Source organism: Lagopus leucura, unplaced genomic scaffold (genome assembly GCF_019238085.1).
Source record: "Lagopus leucura isolate 7727_CA_CO unplaced genomic scaffold, USGS_WTPT01 Super-Scaffold_100009, whole genome shotgun sequence".
In the NCBI taxonomy this organism is placed as follows: Eukaryota; Metazoa; Chordata; class Aves; order Galliformes; family Phasianidae; genus Lagopus; species Lagopus leucura.
In genome coordinates, this window is record NW_024962266.1 from 21838266 (window position 1) to 21861522 (window position 23257).

The 23257-nt window shown below is 45.1% G+C and overlaps 1 protein-coding gene across 2 annotated transcripts; it reads left to right on the forward strand.

Moving 5' to 3' along the window:
- The first annotated feature begins 723 nt into the window (after nt 1–723).
- SLC5A9 (solute carrier family 5 member 9) lies at nt 724–23257 on the forward strand. 2 transcript variants are annotated; one of them, XM_042874094.1, is made up of 16 exons: nt 724–755; nt 1145–1220; nt 2002–2199; nt 3048–3119; nt 5483–5587; nt 7404–7568; nt 9973–10078; nt 10310–10390; nt 11145–11350; nt 12123–12258; nt 13120–13227; nt 13393–13543; nt 14703–14871; nt 15431–15646; nt 20922–21069; nt 22454–23257. In XM_042874094.1, the coding sequence occupies exons 3-16, from the start codon at nt 2071–2073 to the stop codon at nt 22660–22662; spliced, it is 2001 nt and encodes a 666-aa protein (XP_042730028.1). In that variant the 5' UTR covers nt 724–755; nt 1145–1220; nt 2002–2070; the 3' UTR covers nt 22663–23257. The 2 variants fall into 2 exon arrangements, with proteins under 2 accessions (XP_042730028.1, XP_042730027.1); XM_042874093.1 differs by lacking the exons at nt 724–755; nt 1145–1220 and having other exon boundaries at nt 1924–2199.

The window sequence follows — 23257 nt, forward strand, 5'->3', positions numbered from 1 at the left end:
ATGCCATAGGTGACGCTCTGGCAAGGCCTTGTCCCCATGCCCACCAGCTCACCACAGTCCTATGTGCCAGGCTCTTCCTCAGCCACAATCACCCCCAGGGATGAAAGAAACCAACCTGTCCCTTGGCTGTGAGAAAGCAAATTTTGGCTTTGTTGATGTGGCCTGAACACTCTGAGCTGTTCTGCCTGTTGGGGAAGATAGTTTGATCGTTTTGCAGCTATCCAGAGCATTTGAGGTACGTTGCTACGTCCCCTTGGGATTGAGAGGGAACAAAGGAATTTCCTTCCCCAGGAATCAGTGGAGACCTGTCTGCTTGCACCTGCCAAGCTTCTGCTGCTGTAATAGCTTTCACTATTTGTCACTGTGTTGATTATTTATTATTTCCTGGACACATGAGTTCCCTCTCCACCCATCCTCTCCCAGGGCAGGGAGTGCCACATCTCCTGGTGGTGAATGGCCACCACTGTTGACTTAAGAGCACGGCGAGCAGCAGGTGAGCACTGTCCTGCTGCTTGGGCCACCAGAGCTGTGCAACATGCTTCTCACCCAGGGATAGGAGTCAGGGAGTGCGTCACATCGAGCCAACATGTGTCATACCCTTGTCTGTGGGCAGGGACACGGGCCATGTCCTGGGGGGCTGTGGGAGGAGCACATCTCCATGGCCAGCCCCAAGGAGTTGTGGGCAGAGCAGTGGGACCAGGACAGGAGGGCCACCAGACTGCCCAGCTGCAGAGAAGGACATAGCCACTGACAAGGTATGTTCTGTTTTCAGGATGAAGCCAATGCAATCCTACCTTGCTGCACCAGAAATGGGGTCAGCTCTATGGCTTGGGATGGTGCAATCAGTGAAATAATACTTGAAGGGTCCTTCAGGCTGAAGCCAATGTCATACTTATTGGTTCAGCAGGCTTGTGATACCTTAGAGCCGCTGGGAATGGCTTGTTAGGTGGACTTACTTTTCATGGGGCAAGCTTTCAAGTGCTTCCAAGTGCTTTCAAGTGTTAATCGTTGCTTGTTCGGCACCTTGGAATGGTGGGGTGAAAGGGGTTGAGTTTTGTGAGGGCTTTGAGTTGTGCTCCCCATAGACAGTAGGCTTCCTGTTTTGGGAAGACCAGAGATACTGACTTATGTGCTTCTTCGGCAGGAATTTGATGCATTTCAAGATTAAGAGACAGTCTTCTTGCGTTCGAGTGTCACAGTGTTAAAAGGGAAGTGTGTGGGTGAGTGTAAATGAGCTCTGCGTGCAGAGTGCTGCCTGTGTGCAGTGGGGAATTTTGGCTTCCAGATATTTAATTTCTGGTAACTGTACTTCAGGTTGTTGAAACATTTCAGCCTTGAAAAGCATTTTGCAGTTAATGAGACCACGGGGAGGCACTGCTCCCAGAGAGCTTCAGACTCAGGAGTGGAGGTGGACAGGGGGCCTTCCATTAGCAACACAATTGATTAGTGAGTACATAGCCAGAAAATGCTGGGAAAGAGGGAAATAAAATGAGAGAGTGGTTTTGATGCCCCTCGTGCAACCAAGATCAAATGAAGCCTGCAGAAGTCTGGGGTGGGGGAAACCATGGATGGCAGGGAAAATGGGGGGAGGCAGGAGATGATTCTGCATGGAGCACTGGAGGCTGCCAGAAGAAGCCCTGTGTCCTGCAGCCATGTCTAAGCAGGGTCCTTCTAGGTCCATGTGGTTCACATTTTGTCACTGCAGTGGGGCACGGCCAGCTCCCACCTGCCTGTAGCCCAGGCCAGCTGCTGCTCCTGCTGCACTGCAGCTTCCTGGAGCCATCCAGGGGATCTGGCAGCAGCTCTGCTTGTCACGCAAGCAGCTTAACTCCTTTGCTGCCGGCTATGTGCATGCCAAAAAGCTCATCTGTCTCCTCTCCTGCATTTCCCCTGTTGCTATCTGCATAGCAGACACTGCTTCACATGAGCTCACCTAGCTGCAGGTCCCTGCAGCATGGGGCTCCCCGCTCACACCTTCTTCACCCTGTTAATTATTACAAGGGAAGCGATGAAGGCGAACGTGCACCAAAGTCCAGTGTGAAGGAGAAAATCATTAGTTCTCCCACAGCCATGAGCCAGCCAACTGCAGCCACCATGGAGCCACCCGTGCTGCCAGGGGAGACGAAAGCTGTCTTTGGGGTGGCAGACATCATCGTAGTGGTTTTGTATTTCATCTTTGTCCTCGCTGTTGGAATATGGGTGAGTGCCTGCAGTGAATGGGTTCAGCTCTGCCTGGGGCAGCATTTGATTCTCCCCAGACCATTTCTGGGTACAAAGGTTTCTGCCTGCAGAAGGCATCCTCTGCACACACCATTATCCCACGCCATAGTGAACAGGCCTGGGAGGTGACACACCCATGAGCCCCTGTCCCCATATGGAGTCCACTATGGGGTCATCCCCTGGAGATTGTTCTGGGTGTGGTGTAAACCTCCTGTGCTGCAAAGTAGTCTCATGCCACGGGGTGGACAGGAATGGGACCAGGTCAAGAAGAATGCTGGGGCAGGGATGAGAAGAGCGTAATGAGACTTTAGAAGCTTTGGAAAGGTTAGCAATTATTTATTTATGTTGCTCTGTGGAGACCTTTTTTTATAGACATCTGCAGTGTTCTGGTTGGCTGTTTTTCTCATTCCCATTGAGTACATTCCAGAAGTCATTAAATAGGTAAAAGTGGCTTCCTTCCAAACCTAGACTACCAGAAATCTGAGTGAATAGAGGCAGAAGCAATGGCTGAATCCTGGCATACTTAACAGATGCTCTGAGCAATTCTGGGAGCTGATGCTGATGCCAAAACTTCAATCTTCTCTCAGCTTGGTGGCAATGCTGCTATCTAGTCTGAGAGCTGCTATGCTTCAGCCTGCCACAAAGTCACCTACAAAGCACTGTTCTGAGTGGGGTAAGCGTACTGATTTGGCAACAATCAGGGGAGCAGGACTAGGGTGGCACAAGATATTGCTTATAGGATGTTTCAGGCTGCTGGGAAGGGCATTGGGTCTGGCCTGAGGGTAAGCGAATGGAGGAAAACGCTTTCATTTTTCCTGTGTTTTCAGTCATCGATACGGGCAAGCCGTGGAACCATTGGAGGTTATTTCCTTGCCGGGCGATCCATGACCTGGTGGCCTGTGAGTGAAAAGCATTGCTCTGTTTCTCATGATTTGAAAGCAGTTCTAGATCTAAGGAAGGCAGGCCTAGAAGAGGACTCTGCCCATGCACTTTTTGACTATACGCTTGAGATGAAAAGGATCCATAAGGAATCACCCCAGGCAACTTTGCCAATGGACTGTGGTGTGAAGCTTCCAGGTCCAAAGGGCAGTTCAGCATCTTTAATTTTTTCTCAACTTCCAATTCCTCTGCTAAAGTTAGCAATAAAACTGCCCATGCAGGTGGGTGTGAGGGAGATCTGATTGCCCATTTGGGGCTCAAACTCTTGGGTCCCAACTCACTAAAGATTCCATTGTCCCCAAAGCCAAGAGAGCATTAGGTAATCTAGCAATATGCTATCCAGTAAAAAGCATTTAAAGACTGACGTAAAAATAATCCCAAAGCCCAAGACTATCTGAGCCCTTGCTATTTAGAGCAAAGTCAAGATTATCGACTAACGATGTAAGGGATATAAACTTCAAACCACCAAAGTATAAATCTTCACTATGAAGAAAAAGGATCTATTGAAGGCATCTTTTCTTGAGAATGAAAGGTACATATAAAGATAATTTAAAGTTTGAAAGGAATAAAACCACTGCAGGAATAAATATCCTTCTCAGCCAATGCCAAACTCCAGTACCATATATCTCCCCTGTGAGTCGTGGGTAACGGAATGCACTTCTCAACCAAAACAGGGTTTTTTTTTAAAATCTTTTTTCCTTTTGTATATGCATTGCCCATAAATTTACTAGGCTAAATAAATCGGACACATATATGTGTCTGTAAGGTAAGTTATTTTTAAAATATTTTTTGTACTTTTTCTTGGCCACCTGACTATTAATGAAAAAGCTTGATTTGATGATTTTCTCTGATTGGGAGGGGAAAAATTAAAAAAGAACAAACACAAAAATGGAATATTTCCCCCCTAATAACATCTTTTTTTTTCTCCTTTTTTTTTTTTTTTTCTTTTTTTTTTTCTCCTTCTCTTTTTTCTTTTTTTCTTTATTTCTTTTGGCTCAAACTGCAAGTGGCCACAGACTCTGCTGGGTACAGCCTGCATCTTGGCATCTTCAACTTAGAACCCTAGGTCCATAACGACCTCAAACACTGTTCAGTTTTTGAATCTGTTAGTCCATTTAGAGAGCTGATGCCAACTCTGCAGTGCTTCTTGGAGGGTCAGCTCCTCGTGGCTTTCACCTTGAATACGTGACTGGCTTACATGTACTTTTTTTATACAGGGATGACATATTTCTGCAGTGTGTTTGCCTCAAATAAGCCCCAGTGTTACATTACTGCTCCTGTGTATTACATCACCTTCTGTATTTTTGTGTCCGATGTTGTAGATATCACAAAAAGGGTTTACATTTCTTGAGAGCACCAATTGCTACCTAAGTTGCAAATTCAGGTAGCAGCAACCAGCTCTCTAATCAGGAGTTTTCTTAGACAGGAAGGCAGAGCTGCTGGCAGGATCCATTGTGGGTGTTCATGCCATATTAATGTTTTACCTTGCTCAAGGATGAGAAGCAGATCAAATTCCATCATCCTTTGTTTCAGTTTAGCATTACTTGGGAGAGAAAATATCCTCACAGAAGATGTAGCTAAAAGCAAACTTCATCTGAAGAGAAACAGGCTCAGCTTGTCCTTAGCATCACTTCTCATTTGACCCTGAGAGATTTGGCACTGGTGTAAAGAAGAAAGTGAGGCTATATGCCAAAGAAAAGTGGTAATTAAGTCTGCCTTGTTTAAATCACCTTGGAGTTTGCTTTCTTCCAATTAGAGTGCCAATGAGCCATGGTTGGGACAGTGTTAAAGTTAACCTGAGGAATTAGCACATTCCATAATGTGGAGCTGAATATCTTTGAACCCATGTGAGCACAGTAAAAAATAAAAAGCCAGCGTATTTCCAACATTGATCTGGCTACAGTTCAAGGATATCCTATCTTAGGATGAGCTTCACCAGAATCCCCAGTGCTGTGCAAACCACCACATGCATGCTTTGTGCAAGACTAAAAGAGGCCAGGATGTCTGCAAGATGTGGAGAGCAGATCCCAAAGGGTCAGCAAGCTTCAAGTTACCAAGGAAATTAAGAAATCCATCACATTTCATAGACTCTAAGTGGCTGCCACCAGCTTCCCTGTAAAGCAGATGCTTAACTCAGGAGAACCATTGCCAAAGTGAACCCTGATTCTGAGGGAGGAAAACCCAACTGTCCATTAACACCCAGGTACCTACCTGCAAGGAGATAAACATCCTAGGGAAAGGAAGCACCTGGGGGAAGTACTGGGGCTGGTACAGAAGTTCCACACTGTGATTTGATTTTGTGTGCCTGTGCCATGTGTTTCAGATTGGAGCATCACTGATGTCCAGCAATGTGGGCAGTGGCTTACTCGTTGGACTGGCGGGCACTGGAGCAGCTGGGGGTCTTGCTGTTGGGGGCTTTGAGTGGAACGTAAGAGTCTGTTGTGTTGTCTACTAGGACGTCATGGTTTGCAAAGGGACTGTGGGTTTCTCTCCAACATCATACACTAACAGTATTGACAACACCATGTCTTGGGGGCAGGGTTAGTGGGCCATATTGGCAGTAGATGGGTGGTTGGACTGAATGATCTTAGAGGTCTTTTCCAACCTTAGTGATTCTACAATTCTAAGTTTTCAAACCTCAGGAGAGAACCGTCCAGAAATTGAGGCAGCTTTAGAAACACGAGATCTGTTTCTTTTAGCTTAAGTGCAATCCACTTAAATGATTAGCTCTTTGACCTTCCCTGAAGCACACAGCCATATTTTTAAGATTTAGTTGCTGCTCATAGAGACTAAAATGAAAGATAACGAGTGCTCAATATGTACTTGGATAATTGCACGATTCTGGAAACAGGGACTTTGTGCTCCTAAATTCAATGCAAAACCACGAGAATCAGCAACACTGCATTCACCTGTCAGCTGCCAAAAAGTGAAGTCTCTGGGGTGAACGTTTGGGTGTGAAGGCAGGTCTCATTCTGTCTTACTGAAATGCCCTGGAAAATTGCCACTGACACCACACGGAGCATGAAAACCAGGCCCTTTGTGTGTGATGCTAATGATATTTCTCAGCTGCAGTGATGAGAAGAGAGACTAGCCAGCCTCACAATAAACATCACTCACCTAACTCTAAATCTTTTGTCTGTATCAGCAGAGAGTGCTAATGGTGCCGGATACTTGCCAAGCACAAGCAGGACCCGGCCCACCATAGGCTTTCTCCTGAGTTATCTATTCACTGCAGCTTTTTTTCTTTTTTTTCTAAACCCTTAAGATCACCTTTAAGTCCTTTGTGAAGAAACCCGAGCCTGTTTTCAGTCTGATGCATGTAAGACATATCACTGTATTTTAAGTAAATCTATTTGAGTAATTTTAGAAGCCCACGAAGACAAGATTGTATGTCAAGGCAAATCTAACTTCATGAGTTTAGATTCATTTCTTTCAAATTGGAAAGGGACCTTAGGATATGCCATTATTCTCTTCCTTCAGCATGGGACATCGCTCAGCTGCAGGGATCATATAGGCATCTTTTACCTGAGCCAATCTCTGCCACTGCAGGAGACACAGCTGTTCTCCTCAATCACACTCAATCTCTGTCCCCAGGGCTTGGTTTCATTTCTGATAACTTAAATAACCAATCAAAGTAAAATCTGACTAATGTAAGGTATTCGGGAAAAAGGTAATGTCCAGAACATGGAGGAAGTGAGGTCTGATAATTCAGTGACTTTTATTTAAGCTCAACTTCTCCTGTCTGGGTTTTTGCTGGGTTTTAGAGAGGAAATACATGATGGGAGATGCCTTTACAACTTTCTAAAGACTCTTCACCTGTGGTGAAGCAGCTGAACTGCCCCTTTATCTACAAGTAACAGAAGCAGATCTGCTTCAGCCTGAAAGGAGAACATCCCAGCAGAGTCTTGCTGTTGCTTATTTTTATGCTCCACAGGGAGAGTCTGCAGCCTCAGCCTCATCACTTGCTAATCAAGCAACAAACAGATGCTCTCATCCTTCTCTAAATCACTTAACTCTTCACTGCCACCACATCAGTGGTTTCTAAGGCCACAAAATGCAATTGCAACTTGGAAGAACAGAACACACCATCTACCCAAAAGTTCTGAGCAGGGACAAAAACTCAAGAGTTCCAAATACATTGCATAGCACCTCACACTTCTTTTTTTGTCCATTGGGACAGGATAGGAGAAAGGTGTTCCTGTGTGCTGAATCATGTGCCTTTCTTTTCTCCTTCTCTCTACCAGGCTACCTGGGCACTGCTGGCTCTTGGCTGGATCTTTGTACCTGTTTACATCGCAGCTGGAGTGGTTACCATGCCTGAGTATCTGCAGAAGAGATTTGGAGGGCAGAGGATACAAATCTACATGTCTGTGCTGTCCCTCATTCTCTACATATTCACCAAGATATCTGTATGTATCTACTGGATGCAACCCTTTTGGCTAGGGCAGGGGTAGGTCGTCCTGGCACAATGCGGGGATAACTCAGATGTCCTTGAAGGGACCAGCTCGGCTACCAGGATCCTGTGTCAGTGTGCTGCTTCGCTCACATAAATAACTGCCCCTACATTGATCATGAAAATCTACCTTCAGAAAGACCACTCAAACAGCAGTGCACATTGAGAACTATACAGGGATATAGCAGCTAATTATTAAATAGTATAAGTGCCACAATTTTTCTGCCTATTTTCCCTTCCATCAAACCAAATCTTTGGCAATACAGACAGGGGAACTGTGTTTTTGTAGTTGAGTTTTCAACATTCAGAATGTTATGATTATTTCTCTGTCTTTCTATCACTTGTACTGCATAAGAAAGGAATAGGAAAAAGGATAGGTTCTGGATTAAGAGAAAACTCAGCGTCCTTCCTGGATCGCTTGCAGCATTGTACCCTGCTGATAGTTAAATGCAATGTAAACTGCTGGGTATTTCATTTCATTTAAATGCCATTAATAAAGAGGAAGAACTTATGCTCACGGATTTGATAAGCACTGCCTCTGCCCTTGGAGGGAGAGAACTGCATTCCAAAGTCCATTACAGAGGCTGAAAATGTCAGTCTCTTGTCTCCTGCTGACTGCTCTGTGGCAGCACAAATCAGTGTTGACTAGACCCCACTGAAGTGTTCAGATCTCAAACTGCCTCAGAAGATGTTGAATGGAGATGAGGCACCTTTTCTGCTGGATTCAATGCCCTTCCAGGTTTCTCATGTATCAGGCTCTGAGAAGTGCATTAAAATGAGCTTAAGGCTGGAAGCATAGGATTTCCCACCTGTTGGCCAAGTTGCCCACTGCTGCCACAGTTGCTCCCAGGTGTTTTGCTCTCTGGGCTGAAGTATTGCCCCCCAGATGAAGCCTTGGAAAGAGACTTTTGGAGTGGAATTGAGTACCTGGAATTCTCCTGTGATGGTGGTGTGCACAGCTACACCCTCAATGTATTTGGAGAAAAAAGACCAATCGTTCTGAATAACCTTTGGCAGAGCTCTATTTGCCAGTGCTTTCCAGAGCAGGACCCTGGCCCCAGTCATTGCTGTTTCAACTCCGTGGTTTCTTCTCTGTGCAGCTAACTCACATGTGCCTGATGGATGTGGCTGGTGGAGTTTATGGGCATGATAGGTGCTTTCTGTTAAGCACAGTGCCTTTGTTTGTAGAGAGCTCATTTAGCAGCTGGCTGGACGGCAGGCAGTTGGTTACAAGAACAATTTTTCTCCCTGTGCTTTTTGCTCACACGTAAGTTAGCAACTAGGACGCTGCAAAGCCCTCCTCTCTTGCAAAGAAGAGCAGAGATCTCATTGCACAATGTTGTCGAAGGACTGATCCTGTACAGCTAGAAACCTGCTTGCATTTTTGCTGGGTGGGCAGCAGAAGGCAGAGAGGCTTCTGCAGTTCCTGACAGTTGCTGTTCCATCTTGGGATTGCAGAAAGCAGGAGCTGCACAAGATGCTTGCTTTTGAAGTGCTTATTTATAGAAATCTTGTCCTATCCTTTCTGTCTTGCTTTCCAAATGTCTTTACCTCTATCTCACCCCATATCAGGTTTACAGGCGTTCTTTAGATGGATTTCCCAACACGTACACATCTCCCATATCACCTTCTGCATCTGAATGATGTTATCTGTATAATTCTGGGTTTCGCCTGGTTTTTGGTTTCAATCTCTCTCGCAGTAGGTCCAAACAAAACAAAGCTGATGGGGGTTTCTATCTTTCCAGGGAGGTTCTCAGCAGGTGTAACCTGTTTTACTGGAGTCAGGCTGCTGACGTTTTCAGATAAATAAATCATAGCATAAGATACCAGTGATACTTCAGAGGTCTTTCTAGCTGAGAGTGTCTCTTGGCCACTAGATCACCAGAATATGTTGATGTGCAGAACCCCTTTCCTTCTATGGATACACAAGCATAGGTTCTATGGCCCCAAAGCATGGGATCCTGTGCGCTGTATTTGGCTTCAGGGGCAGTAAATGGTGTGGGAGTTTCCACCTCTGTCTCTCTGTGTCAGTGAAGATCATGTGCCATGAAGGCTGCCTGTAAAGTAGCCCTCATTTTGATGGCTTTGTGATCTGTTGGAATATAGGACTTTGATTTTCATTCTGCTGCTCCCAGACACTGTGAGCTCAGAGCTCAAGGAAGCATTCTCCTTGCACTGAGAACACGAAGGTTCACTGCCATCAGTCCCACGCTCTCTCCACCTCTTCTACTTCACCTCTGTAATGTTCTTTGTCAATGATTTCATCTGCTCAGGGCTGCAGCTTGCTTTATTAGATTTCACTTGTATTAAGTACTGCTATCAAACTTCCTTTTATAAATTATTATTTGATTATATTCCAGACAGATATTTTTTCTGGAGCATTATTCATCCAAATCTCTTTGGGCTGGAACCTCTACTTGTCCACTGTGGTCTTACTAGTTGTGACTGCTGTCTACACTATAGCAGGTAAACTGCTGGCTTTAAAACACTAAACTGTGGGCATGCCCTTTAGGATGTTCCTCTTGGGAGTGCTTGGGGCAGTTATAGGGCCCTAGGGTCCAGCTCTGTGGCAGCTTTCCCCAGTGAATCCATACTGAAGTCACAGGGCTGGGGCCAAGGAAGTCTTTTCCAGATGAAATACAGGCTTCTATGTATGTGTGGACACATTCTATCTGTTGTCTGTTGTTCTCCTAACAGGTGGTCTAACAGCTGTGATATACACAGATGCACTACAGACCTTGATCATGGTACTGGGAGCTCTGGTCCTCATGTTTATAGGTAAGGGGATCCTTCAGTGGCATCACGCACTAGCTTAATGATCCCAAGGTCATCAGAGCTTATGAGGCTACCTCACCCTTTGGGAGAGGGAAGGTGCAGAAATGAGTTTTAATCACTCACAGAATAGGTGCTGGCACAATCCTCATTTGCCAGCAAGTCAGACTTCCTTCATCCTTCGTACTACCTGTCTGGAGGTAAGGTTCTGGATAACTTCACCTCCCTCCTTTGGGGTTGTCTGGAGTTGCCAACAAGCTTACAGAACTGCATCCCCAAAGACAAACTCAGCTCACTGTGCTCATGTAAATTCAGAACAATTCTGCTGACTTTCTATGTTGACTTTGGGAGTTACTGTGGGTTCACCTGGGTGTAACAGAATTATAAAAAAATAAAATAACAAGGAACAGACCATCATTAGTCTTTGCTTTATGTCTTCTTGGCAAACAGAGATTTAACCCATGTTTCATTTCATACCTCCTCCTCCAGCTCTTGGAGGGCATATGAACAAAGAGTAGGTGCTGAGGACATTGTGGGGATTAGGATAACAGAGGTTTTCCCGCATTGATCTTCTTCCAGGATGCACTGCTAAAACCACAAGGACTCTGGGCAAGATCCAACTTAGTTCTATACATGCTTTGACTGCCAAAAGCGAGAGCAGAATGAAAAGTAAAGAGATGAGAGGAAGATAACTGAAAAGAATGCAATCGGTAAACTCAGATAAGGAAATAAAATTAAATTATTGGCATTTTCTTTTCAGGATTCGAAAAAGTTGGCTGGTATGAAGGACTTAAGGAGAAATACAACACAGCTATACCCAAGGTCATAGTCCCAAACACAACCTGTCACCTCCCACGTGAGGATGCCTTTCATTTGTTCAGGGACCCAGTCACAGGGGACATTCCTTGGCCGGGCCTTGTATTTGGACTCTCCGTGCTGGCTCTTTGGTGCTGGTGCACTGATCAGGTAAAGAAAGACTTTTCCTCTCTGGGAGTCCCCTGTAGTGTTATTTCCAGTCCGCTCCTCCAGTCCACTCCTTTGTAGATCTGTGAGCTGAGACATGACTGTGCCTTGCTGTGTGGGAGTTACTGCCTCTGTTACTGGACTAGACCACTCTTTCAACTTCCTCAGCAAGCAGCTGGTTTTGTGCACTTCTTGGGGTGGACAGAGTAGGTGATTTTCATCCAATTTACCCTCCTGTGGGCTGCAGTTTGTGCGATGAGGATATAGCAGTGCAGTCTGGAGCTGGCTCTGCAGTGACCTTGTGTAGATCTCCAGATAAATTGATTGTACTCCAGCAGGTCTCTGATTTCTCATCCCTATCCAAGCTACAAACAAGGAAAACTGTATTTGTTTCTTACAAAATTTTGTTTTTGTTGTTCAAGATGGGATAATCATCAAAACCCACCACTGATCTTTCACTGAATCAGATTAGGCTGCTTCATTCCTTGTCTCTTGCTGCCATACAGCTGCTGCCTCCAGTCCCCAAGGTGGTTTCATTTCAGTCAAGGGCGAAATTATTTCTGTAAGGAAATTTCCACTCTGCCCTCTCCCATAGCCTGTGTGCTGAGCTCTGAGCAGGCTGCAGACACTGAGATGGGAAAGTTGCCATTGGCATGCAGAACAGCCTGGGGTCCTGTTGGGTGAAAGTCATCCATGAGTACAAGAGGAAGGATGGATCCTGCTCTCTCTGCAGTGCTTCTGTTCTGCTTCCCACTCTCTTTCTGACCAATTGCAGGTGATAGTTCAAAGGTCCCTCTCCGCCAAGAACCTCTCCCATGCCAAAGGTGGATCAGTGCTGGGAGGATATTTGAAAATCTTCCCTATGTTTTTCATTGTCATGCCAGGAATGATCAGCAGAGCTCTTTATCCAGGTAAGCCTTCTCGTGTTTCTCACTGCAGAGCTTTACACCTGCTATGAGCACTAATTGCACACAGGTTCTCCAGCACTTTCACACCTCAGGCATACTTGTATGCTTTCTTGTTGTGCACTCGTGTTCCCAGGCCTTTCCTCCATCTCCAGTGCTCTCACAGTGGCAGAAGTTACCTGGAGTATCCTTATGGGGCAGGTTGTGCTAGAGGGAACACAGAGATCATGCTGTGGATATTGCTTGTTTCTGTGTAGGAAGTTGATAAGGTGAAATGCTTGAAGCATTGAGGTTCTCCTTCAAGTTCTATGGATTGTTTCCAGTAGGCATTTGGTGAGTCTTAGCAGGCTACCATGCAATTTTATGCAATTCCTGGTAGACTAAGTGCAGCAGACCTCCTTTGTGGAAAAAAAAAAAAAACAGAATTCCGCTCATGTTGTCTCCCAAGGAACTTTCCTTGCTCATTCCTTCAGAGCACACCACTTCCTGGGGAGAATGCCCTTGTTAGAAGGCTCATACCTGGAGGAAGGAGCTTCAAGTGCCTCTCTACCAGAGTTCATCAAATAGGATGCAGCATCCTTGCTAGCCCAGCTGGCAGGATCATGGAAACTTACAAATCATCAGGCATTAAAAGTACACAACATCCAGGAGACAGAACTAAACAGAACAGCAAAACCATGTATAAAAGTTTCACTTTTATTTTATGACAGAAAATGTTCTTCGGCTCTACTTGCTTTTGCTACATTTTGGCTTCACCTCAGATTTGTATGAAATTAAACAGGACATCAAGATTTGTTCCCCTGGGATATACATCCTACGGCTGTATAGGATTTACGTGACTTCTTGTTCTTTTCATGTCTCCTACAGATGAAGTGGGCTGTGTGGACCCGAGTATCTGTAGAAGGATCTGTGGAGCTGCAGTGGGTTGTTCCAACATTGCCTACCCCAAACTCGTGGTAGAGCTCATGCCTGATGGTGAGAAACTTTTATGGAAGTGGGCTTGAGCCAAGCTCTATGCAGAATCAGATTGCCTTAATCCATCCTAAGGACAAGGAAATCTTCCTGCAGTTATCAGCCATTGGCATGCTAAAGTAGTGCTGGGAGGCTAAAGGTTTAGTCCTGATTTTTTTGCTCCCTCAGGGCTCCGGGGTTTGATGATTGCCGTGATGATGGCAGCCCTGATGAGTTCCCTCACCTCCATTTTCAACAGCAGCAGCACCCTCTTCGTTATAGACATCTGGCAGCGGATCCGTAAAAATGCTTCGGAGCAGGAGCTGATGATTGTGGGCAGGTCCTTACGTTTCTTTATGTCTTTTTACTGGCATCATCTGTTTTGACTGCAGCATTTACATTCTTCAGTCTGGACACACTAAGAAAAACCTGGTGCCAAAGACATAGATCAGAAACACAGCCTGGGAAGGGCATTACAGTATCCAGCTTCATCTCAGATAGACCTGGTCAAAGGATACATTGAGCTTACTGCTGTGCTAGGTAGATCATTGCTTCTCTGTTAGCTAAACTTAGCAAAAGTACTGACGTAAATCTGCATTTTAGGAAAGGCAAAGGTGCTCTGGAGTCACTGTCACTGGAGGTCTTTAAAAACATGACTTTCACATCAGGCTGTGGCAATACATTGCAGTCGCTCCTTTTTGGGAAAAAGAGCAACCTTGATGAGCTGGGCCTCCCAGCTCTCTTTGTCTGTGATAAGTTACAGTGGCCTTTACAAGCAAGCCTTAGTATTGCACTATATTAGGGGCACATAAAGTTCTCCTCTTGATAGCAGAATTTAAGCTGCATATTTGTGCTATTTCCTTCTCACAAGTACTGTTTCAAACCTTTATGCTGGGATAGGTAAAGGCTGTACCTCACTCTGCCACTGTACAGTATGGAAGTACCTCTTCCTCACCCACATGGAGAAACCTCTCTAACATGCAATACAAAGATGATGAAGGGATATAACATGCACTTGAGACCACAGGATCAATTTTAAAAAAGAGAATATGAGTTGGAATTTGGCAAAGGCACTGGACCAAGCATGATATCTGCTTGTAGAGGTGGCAGAAAGGTTGCTAATGATCACAAGCTTCCAGCTCTCTATGTCGTCTGAGAGAAAATCCTTTGAAGTACGTGTCACTGAGGACATGTGAAGTTGAGGGGGTTTGCATTGGCTGATGGTGGGAGCCACCAGGCCCTTGAGGATCTCTCACATGTTGTCTGGCAAGTCCCAGTGCAGCTTACACTGAAACCTGTGAAATCACCTCTGGGATTTGATTGATCTGATAATAGTAGAGAATGATTTTCTCTTTCCCTATGTAAACACCATTCTTAAGAGCGACGTCTGGATTTATAGGTAGGAAATTCTGGAAGCGATTGGAATTTGCTGCAAAACTTTATTTTGAGGTTGACTTCTCCAATAATAGAGCTCATGCAATTTTATCCTCACCTTCCAGAGTCTTCATCCTCATCCTGGTAGTCATCAGCATCCTCTGGATCCCCATCATCCAATCAGCCAACAGCGGCAAGCTCTTTGACTACATTCAATCTATAACCAGCTATCTGGCTCCACCCATCACAGCACTCTTCATCCTGGCCATCTTCTGCAAGAGGATTAATGAGCCTGTAAGTGGCACGTGAAATACCAATTGATGCACATATCTAATTACATAGAATAAATGATTAAATATTTCCCCTCACTTTCCAGCCTTGGAGATTCCTTTGACTCAAAACCACTCCAGCTAAAAAGTGTGATGATTAGAAGGCATTTTCCTGGGACATATTAGTAGATCTTAATCTCTAGTGTGTGTGTGTTTTGCTTCCAGGAAGCCACTGCAAGGAATACTTCTTGTCAGTCTCATTTGAACTCACAAAAGCCCAAGATGTTCTACACTTCAAGGATGGGATCTCAAAGTCTAGTTGGAGGCATGTTGCTAGGAGGAGACTTGCATTATCTGTGCTCTATCAATTCTGTGTTCAAGAACTGAAAAATAAAATGAGGATTTAAAACTAATCCTCCTTTGATGTGTGTCTGTATGGGATTCTATCAAGCATAAAAGGTTTTGCTCTATGAAAGAGCTATATTAAAGGAAAAGAAAAGAAAGAAAGGAAAATAAGAAAAAGAGGAAAGCTTCAACCAAGGGTATTGTGCAGTGAGTGTTTCTTTATGCTTGCCTTCCCTCAGGGTGCTTTCTGGGGCCTCGTGTTTGGGCTGGCTGTTGGTCTTATTCGGATGATCATGGAGTTTATTTATAGCGCACCATCCTGTGGTGAGGAGGACAGAAGGCCAGCTGTGCTGAAGGACCTGCACTACCTCTACTTCGCGCTCATCCTCTGCGTCCTCACCGCCACTGTCATTGTCCTCATTAGTCTCTGCACCCCTCCAATCCCTGAAGAAAAGGTAAGTGACTTTTCTCAGAAACCCCATTTGGTTTCCAAAAATCTCTAGAATCTCTAGTCCTTTTCATGCCGTGGCTAAGAAATGGTGTGTAAGGCTGCAAAGAAGCACTTGCTCCATCGCTTTCTGTTCCCCAGGTCTCACAGTGTTAATGCTTCCTGAGGCACTGAAATTGAGTGTGAGTTTCCATGCTGACACTGGAGCTGGGCAGACATCACAGCCCATCATAGCTGGAAGAGAAAGAAAAGAAGGAGGGGGAGGGAGAGGAAATCATATTACAGAGCACTGCTGAGGAGAAATTAAATATATCTAATTGTAGCATCTACTCTGTTTCAGCAGAGCCAGCATCAATCTTGCAGGCAAACAAGATTAATAACTTTTGCAACATGGGCATTTAGGAAAATTGTCCCAATGTGATCTCAATTACATTTAATAACTTTGAGTCAGGCGCAACTTTCTTTTACTTAACACATTAAAATGGTGCAGAGTTGGGAGGCTTCATGTAATAAAACCTCAGAGCGACTCTTTACAGTGCAAAGTTTTAAAGCAGCTGTCAATATAACAAAGCTGCCATCTACCTCCAAACAAAGTTACTGGATAGATTTAAAATACATTGTGTTTTATTTTTTTTTTCTAACTGTGTGAGGAAATGAGGGTGATGCTATCACAGCATTTTCTATCTGTTGCTTCCTCATAACTTGCAAAGCATTAACCAGCGCCGTCCATGTTTGATTGAATGTTAGTGGTGTCAAAGATACCCAGCTCCTAAAGATTACATGAAAGCAGGTGCTCAGATAGAGGAGAGGCAGAGAGAGATTGTCTTTGTGTCTGCTTTGAGATAAAGTCTCAGCTTTTATTAGCTATCAGAGGATCCACATGGGAGAGAAATACTGGCAAGGAGGCACCATTAGTTCTGCAGCTTACGTTGTTCGCTGCTGCTCGGGGTGGCCAGATGGTTGCCAGCAATTAATTACTGTGGTTTAATGAGTTCCCACTCATCATCTGACCTGTGATAACTAAATGTGTGCAGTGCTCCCTTCCCACAGCAATAGCAAGATAAGATGCATTAGCATAGCACTGGCAAATAGTGAACATTCATATCCACCAGTTCAGAAAATGAAGAAACTGACCGCAGCACCTGCATCTTTTTGATCTGAGCTCAGAGGTGTAAAAGCATTTTCTCTTAAGGAATGTGTGTGTTGGGGGAGGAGGTACCAAAAACCTCTTGTAGATGGGTGCAAACCTTAGAAAAATCAAAATGTAATCACCGAGTCTTAGAATCAGGTCTTCAGAAGGACTGCTGCCTAACCTGCCTTGATAGACAAAGTTACCTTCATCTCTCATATCTATCTGAATTCTGTGAGCAATATGAGGTATGGTCTACCCTTAAGAAGATGGTGAACGGCTTAATTATCTGGTCAGATCTAGCCATTTTGTTAATAATTACATCACTAGTGCTTCTTTGCTTTGTATGGTATAGTTAATACAGTTAATGCTGTGGCAGTGGAATGCTGGACACAGATGCTCAGACAATCATCTGATGATGGAGATGTCAGACTGAGGGCAGCTTTTGCCCTGGACCTGAGCATGTAAATAGGGCTGGGCCATGCCTGTAGCAATGTGGGTTTCCAGGACTCACTACTGAGGTGCTGTGGGGATGCTGAGACAGCCCCTCATCATCTCAAGTTAGTCTGTGGCCACGCTGTGATTGGTCAAGGACAGAAATATTGTGGAAAGAAGAGCAGGAGGTAGAAAGCAGAGCAGGTAAGTCAGCCCCTAAGTCTGGCTGAAGCTGGCACCTGATTTCAGTGTTTGGCCACAAGCTACTTTGGGTTGTTGGGTTTTGGCTTGCAAAACAGGAAACACGGTGAAGAGACTGTATGTCCCTATAACAACGGCTGAAGAGAAAACTGGTGGTGGGCATGAGGGCTGGAGGTGTGTGAAGTTGTGGCCCTTCCCAGTCCCAGTGCTGGGCAATTCACTTGGTAAGCATTAGATCTTCCCCCATAAATATCACTTGGGGCTAATCTGCCAGCCCTTATCTGTGCAGCACTTCGAGAAGTAATGATGAAAGATACTATATAAGGGCTAGAAATTACACCATTTATTATGTCAAGCAAAAGTAAAAACAAGCCTCTAAAGTAAAAGCCAAATGAAATACAGTGATAGATCAGATTTCAGCAGATGTAAATCAGCATAGCTCCACTGCCTTCAAAGACCAGCAACAGCTGCTGAGCACAGTTATTCCACTTTATACAAGCTGAAGATCCACACAGGACAACTTTAAATATTGAATCCCAATTCTTTTCAGATAGCAAATGGGAAAAAGGAGAAAAGAGATTTGTATCTGATGTTAGAAAGGTATAGCTAATGTGCCCGACTTTAAATGAATTACAATCCGAGAACTGCAAGCTGTAGCATTTTCTCCTGCTGTTTTGGACACTCTCCCATCCCTGTGGTGATTGATGCTGTGCTGGAAAACAACTATGCAAAGAATTTGTTTGGTATGCTCCAGAGTTCATATGTCTTCATTGTAGGTAGTCCATATTGTGTCACGCTGTCCTTGAAAACCCTGCAAAAGAGCTTACAATTAAATTTGAGACTGTGAAGCTGAAACACAACTGTCAGGTGCCAGATGGCATTTTGGAACAGAAGGATTTATTTGAGTTTACAAACAACAGAAGAAAAACTTTGCTGAGTTCTTGTAAAAGCCCCTGTCCAAGGAGAATGTGGGGGTGAAAAGGGAGAGAAGCAGCTCCCAGAGTACAAGTACTAGAGAAGCAGGTCACCTCCTCTGGTGTCAGGGTTCATGCTGACATGCTGATGGATCAGCAATTCCAGCTGATGTGCTCTGGAACTCGGGATGTTTTCTCAGTGTGCTGTTGTCTGGATTCAGTGCTTTCTTTAGGTGTGCTGCCTGAGAGGAGCACCAGGCCACCATGTGCTGGGCTTCTTTGGTGTGTGTCCTTCAGCAGATGACACAGAGGAAAAGGGTGACCTTGAGGAATTTAGTCGTCCCAAAACTACTCTGGGGAGGTTGAAGCTGGAGAATGGGTATGAGGCTTCATCAGGGAGCCCTCTGGGGTCCTGGCTTGCTGTGTTGAAGAGGTTGAGGCAAAGCACCACTTTGATAGAATTGTAGAATGGCTTAGGTTGAAGGGGACCTTAATGATCATCCAGTTCCAACCCCCTGCCATGGGCAGAGTTGCCAGCCACTAGATCAGGCTACCCAGGATCCAATCCAACCTGGCCTTTAGTGCCTCCAGAGATGAGGCATCCACAAGCTCTCAGGGTAACCTGCTCCAGGTTTGGGGTGGTTCAGTGATGCTCTGTGATGGGGTTACCTGTGTGTCTGTACTGCTGGGAATGGCACTCACTAGCAGAACCTGAGCCCCTGGGAATCTCCAGCCCTGCAGGTTTGGATGCAGTGTGAAGGGGGTCGGTCACACAGTGACACACAGGAAGAAAAGCAAAAAGACAAAAGTTTCTTAAATCCTTCAGTACTCTAAAACTTTGATACGTTCCAGTGACATTTCCTAAGTGATTAAAAAAAAAAAAAAAATCCTTGAGAAAGATGAGGATCATCAAATCAAAGCAATTTAGCACATCGTGACAAGAAAGATTAGCCCTGCCCAATGCTCATCTTGGTTGAAAATGATTTAAATAAAGCTATAAATCTTCTGGAAATTATGCAACATTGTGTGTCAGCTGGAAACTGCTGCCTAGATTTGTGTGTGTGAAATTCAAAAATTAAACTCATGTTACTTTGTAAAGTGGCCCATTTGAGACGTTCATTTCCATACAGGCAGAGCAGGGGCACAGTTTCTTATCAGGCAGATGTGTGACTTTTCCTGACCAGGGCTTTGCTGCCCCAGTCTTGTTCTATGGGATGTCCATGAATTTGGGTAACTGCTGTTGTGTTGTGTGGCCTTACTATTTGGCTCAGTCACAGCACACAGGAGTTAGAAAGTGGCCACCAAGCTCCTCAGTGTGTCATAGTCAGCCAAACAAGCAGCAGCTTAAAGACCTGAGCACCTGGGATTGTTAATGCCACCCCACAGCTGGGGAAAGGACTGCTGAGGTTTGCAGGAGTTGCTATGTGCTTCCCCTCCCCAAGATGCGAGAAGACTTTGAGGCCTACGCTAGGATGAGGGCTTTGCTCATCCCACTACTGTAGAACAGAGATTGCAGCCACAAAAGCCTTTCCACAGCTCATTTACACACATGGCTTTTGAAAGCATGATGCAAGGAGGAGCAGTAACTCCAGAAAACTGGAATTAAATATAAACAAAAAAAATCCCAAGTGAAAAAAAAGTAATTCAGACCAACATGCCCAGAGCTCATTCTTTTTTTTTCTTCTTTTTTTTTTTTTTCCTCTTGTAAGTACACGCAGTGCTGTAATGCACAGGATAACCATTCCTGCAAACTGTGACTTGTTTATCACCACTCTGGCTCTGTCCCTCTGCACTGCTTCAGTCAGAGAACAGAGAGACAACGCTGTTGCTTTTCCACCAAGAACTACAAGAGAAACTCATTTGGAAGTGCAGGTTACTGCTTGGATGTGAGCTTCTCTCAGCTGTGATGCTTAATGCTCTTTCAGGGTTTGCTTTTCCTATTAAACTACAGCTGAGATGAGACAAGATCCTCCAGTCTCTTCCCACATCCCCGAGATGAAGCCACTCAAACAGCAGTGTCCTGATGGCCATGTATCCACATCATGCCCTATGGCCATACATCCATGTGCCAATACACAGCTGATCTTTATCTGCTGAGAGTGGGCAGAGGGTACAATTGCTGTCTGTAACTGGCAATAGCCAGAGAGGGCTATTCTAGCTTTTTTTTGTTGTTGTTATTTCTCTCTTGCTTCTTTTCTTTTTTTCTTTTTAATTGACTTAATGGCCCTTCCCTGCTGGACAGCTGCTGTTCTGGACACAGATCTTCGTCATTATTTCAAGTCACTAAACTGACCACAGTAAGTAATCAGTGCCTACTAAAAGGTATCTGGTAGAAACAGGGATGGATTAAGCAAAAAGAAAAACAGACAAACAGATGGAAAGAAGCTAGATTAACTCAACATTTTTTCCTCAGCTTTTCAGCTCAAGCTGGCTGCTACTGCCTTTTGTTTCCAGCATGTGGACACCTTTACAACGGGGAAATGGCAGGGGAATAACCACTACCCCCAGAACCACTCTCCCAGCACTGTTTTGGAGAGAGCCTTGACTTGCATACCCATCTGGGACTGGCAGGCCATAACCTGTGTTCTCCATCCTTTTTTCAGCTTGCTTGCCTGACATGGTGGACGAGACACAAAAAATCTCCTGACATTGATCTGAAAACTTACAAGAGCGGATCAGCACAGATAAACCCAGCTAATGGAGAGCACGACTTGGTCGAAAGTGCAGATGCATGCAGTAAAGAGGAGGCAGGTAGGGGCCTGGCTGTGTACAAGCACACTTGTGTGCATGTGAGTGCGTAACTAGGACCCCCCCCCCCACACACACACACACACGCGCGCTTGTCCAGCCACAATACATAAGAGGTCAGCTGTTGGAGTAAGCACTTGTATTTATGGCTATACCAGTTATGGAGATGGGAGTAATGGAAACGCTGTGGCTGTTAGCCTTCCAGACAGATCTGCTAGTGTGTTTCTTTCTTATCGTGCTCTACTCAATGGCTCATAAGAGCTGCTATTTTTGAGAATCAGAGAAAAAAAGCATTCACTAAAATGCTTTTCTTCCACCCAAAAATCAAGTCATTTGCTCACGCAAACTACCCTTATCCAGTCCTGGTCTGGTTGCAGCTTTACTTTAGCCCCTAAGGCCTGGTACTTCATGGCATGATGGACTCCTTAGAAGGGAGTCAACAGCCACCTACTGTGACCCTTGGGGGTGGAAGTCTGTGCAGCTGGAATGCTGCTCATCATCCCACTGGCACTGGAGCTTTGTGTCACCACATCTCTTTGGCTGGCTCAGCAAAATGCTTTAGAGGAGATCTGTATCACTACTGCAAGATTTCTTCACTCCCTCCTTTTGTTGGTCTGTTCAAAGGACATTGGTGCCCACTACAGCCAAGCTAAACAGAAATGAACAGGAAAAAAAAAAGCAGTACCTTTATTTTTCTTTTTTTCCAGTAGAGTAAGCTTGGGCTTAAGTTACATGCAGATGTTCATCTACTTAAAACTTATTTATAATTTCTTATCAATTCCTAGTTCTCTCAACTGGCTCATTTTTTGTAAACAAATGTCACAGTAATTTGGTAATTAGTAATGATGGGAAAGGAAATATGGAGTACAAAAACTGACAGTTTAATGAGTTCTTGGATAACACCTTTTTCAAGGCCTTACGACATTCTGCCTTTCCAAAAAAAAAAAAAAAAAAAAAAAAAAGAGGTTATATTTGGAAAGCACAGCCAATGAAATACACACAGCGTAGGACTGACAATTAAAACACATACTTCACCTGGCCTGTCACACGTAATAAATAAGCCGGGAGAGCTCTAAAAGCACCATCATGCTGTCAGGAACTTGTGAATGTGGATGGAAGATGGGCCAGGGAGGAGGGGGAAGAAGTCTGTTAATTAACTAATGAATGATTGGCTTTGCAATCAACTAGCTGCAATCAGGCTGTGCTATACTTGGTAGAGGCAGAGCTTTCTCCTTCCACTTCCCATCATCTCTCATCACCATCTTACATCTCCTATCCCAGGTGCACCTCAAGAGCCATTGCAGTTTGGCCAACACAATCTGGCAGAAGGAAGCAGGGAATTGTCCCCTCTAGATGGTAACAGTGATATTTTCTCTGTGTTTCACAGTACCCAAGCCTCCCTGCTGGAAAACACTGTATCTCTGGTTCTGTGGTCTGTCCCCCAGCCCCACATCAACTCTGTCCCAGGAGGAGAGAGCTGCCCTGGAGCGCAGACTTACCAGCATTGAGGAGAAGCCTCTCTGGAAGGCTGTTTGCAACGTTAACGCTCTTCTCCTGCTAACCATTAATGTCTTTCTGTGGGGATATTTTGGCTGAGATGCGGTTGGGCAGTGCATGGCTTTGGTTTACTACAGGTCTTCTCATCCTCATGTCTGAGCTGGAGGCTTTGGGTGACAGATTCTGGTGATGGTCCCCATGTGCCTGGGCATGGTCCTTCCCCAAGGCACCGCTTGCTGGAAATGCCTCCTGAGCCAAGGAGTGACCAAGACTCAAACCCAGTTGCAGACAGGATACATGAGAAAGCACGTGGGTTGAGCCAACAGAGCTGGGGTCAGCTTTAGAGCAGAGCCAAACCTGACAGGGAACAAATGTCTGGAAAGCCTGGAGCCTTACTCCTCTCATGCAACCTGACTGCCCACTGCTTTAGGGGAAGAACTTCTGGCTTACATTACTGTGGGGGAGGAGGCTGAAGCACTTCTTGCAGACTTTTACATGACCAAATTGAGATGGGGTCAGGGTGCGATCACTGAATTAGTGACAATCCAGGCTCCTGTAGCTACCCTAAACCTACACTGGACAATCTCCCCTCCCCCCACCCCATATTGGCAGCAGACAGACCCCCACCAGCCCCTGGCCTGTCCCTCTTCGCTCCCGGGTGAATCTTGCCTTTAACAGCATTACCAGCAATAAA

Excerpts from the sequence above, each read along its gene's own strand:
- SLC5A9 (XM_042874093.1), top strand. The coding sequence starts at position 1,924 with ATGAGCTCACCTAGCTGCAGGTCCCTGCAGCATGGGGCTCCCCGCTCA. Across the intron at positions 3,120-5,482 it reads GATCCATGACCTGGTGGCCT|ATTGGAGCATCACTGATGTC; the intron begins GTGAGTGAAAAG and ends CATGTGTTTCAG. Across the intron at positions 11,351-12,122 it reads GGTGCTGGTGCACTGATCAG|GTGATAGTTCAAAGGTCCCT; the intron begins GTAAAGAAAGAC and ends GACCAATTGCAG.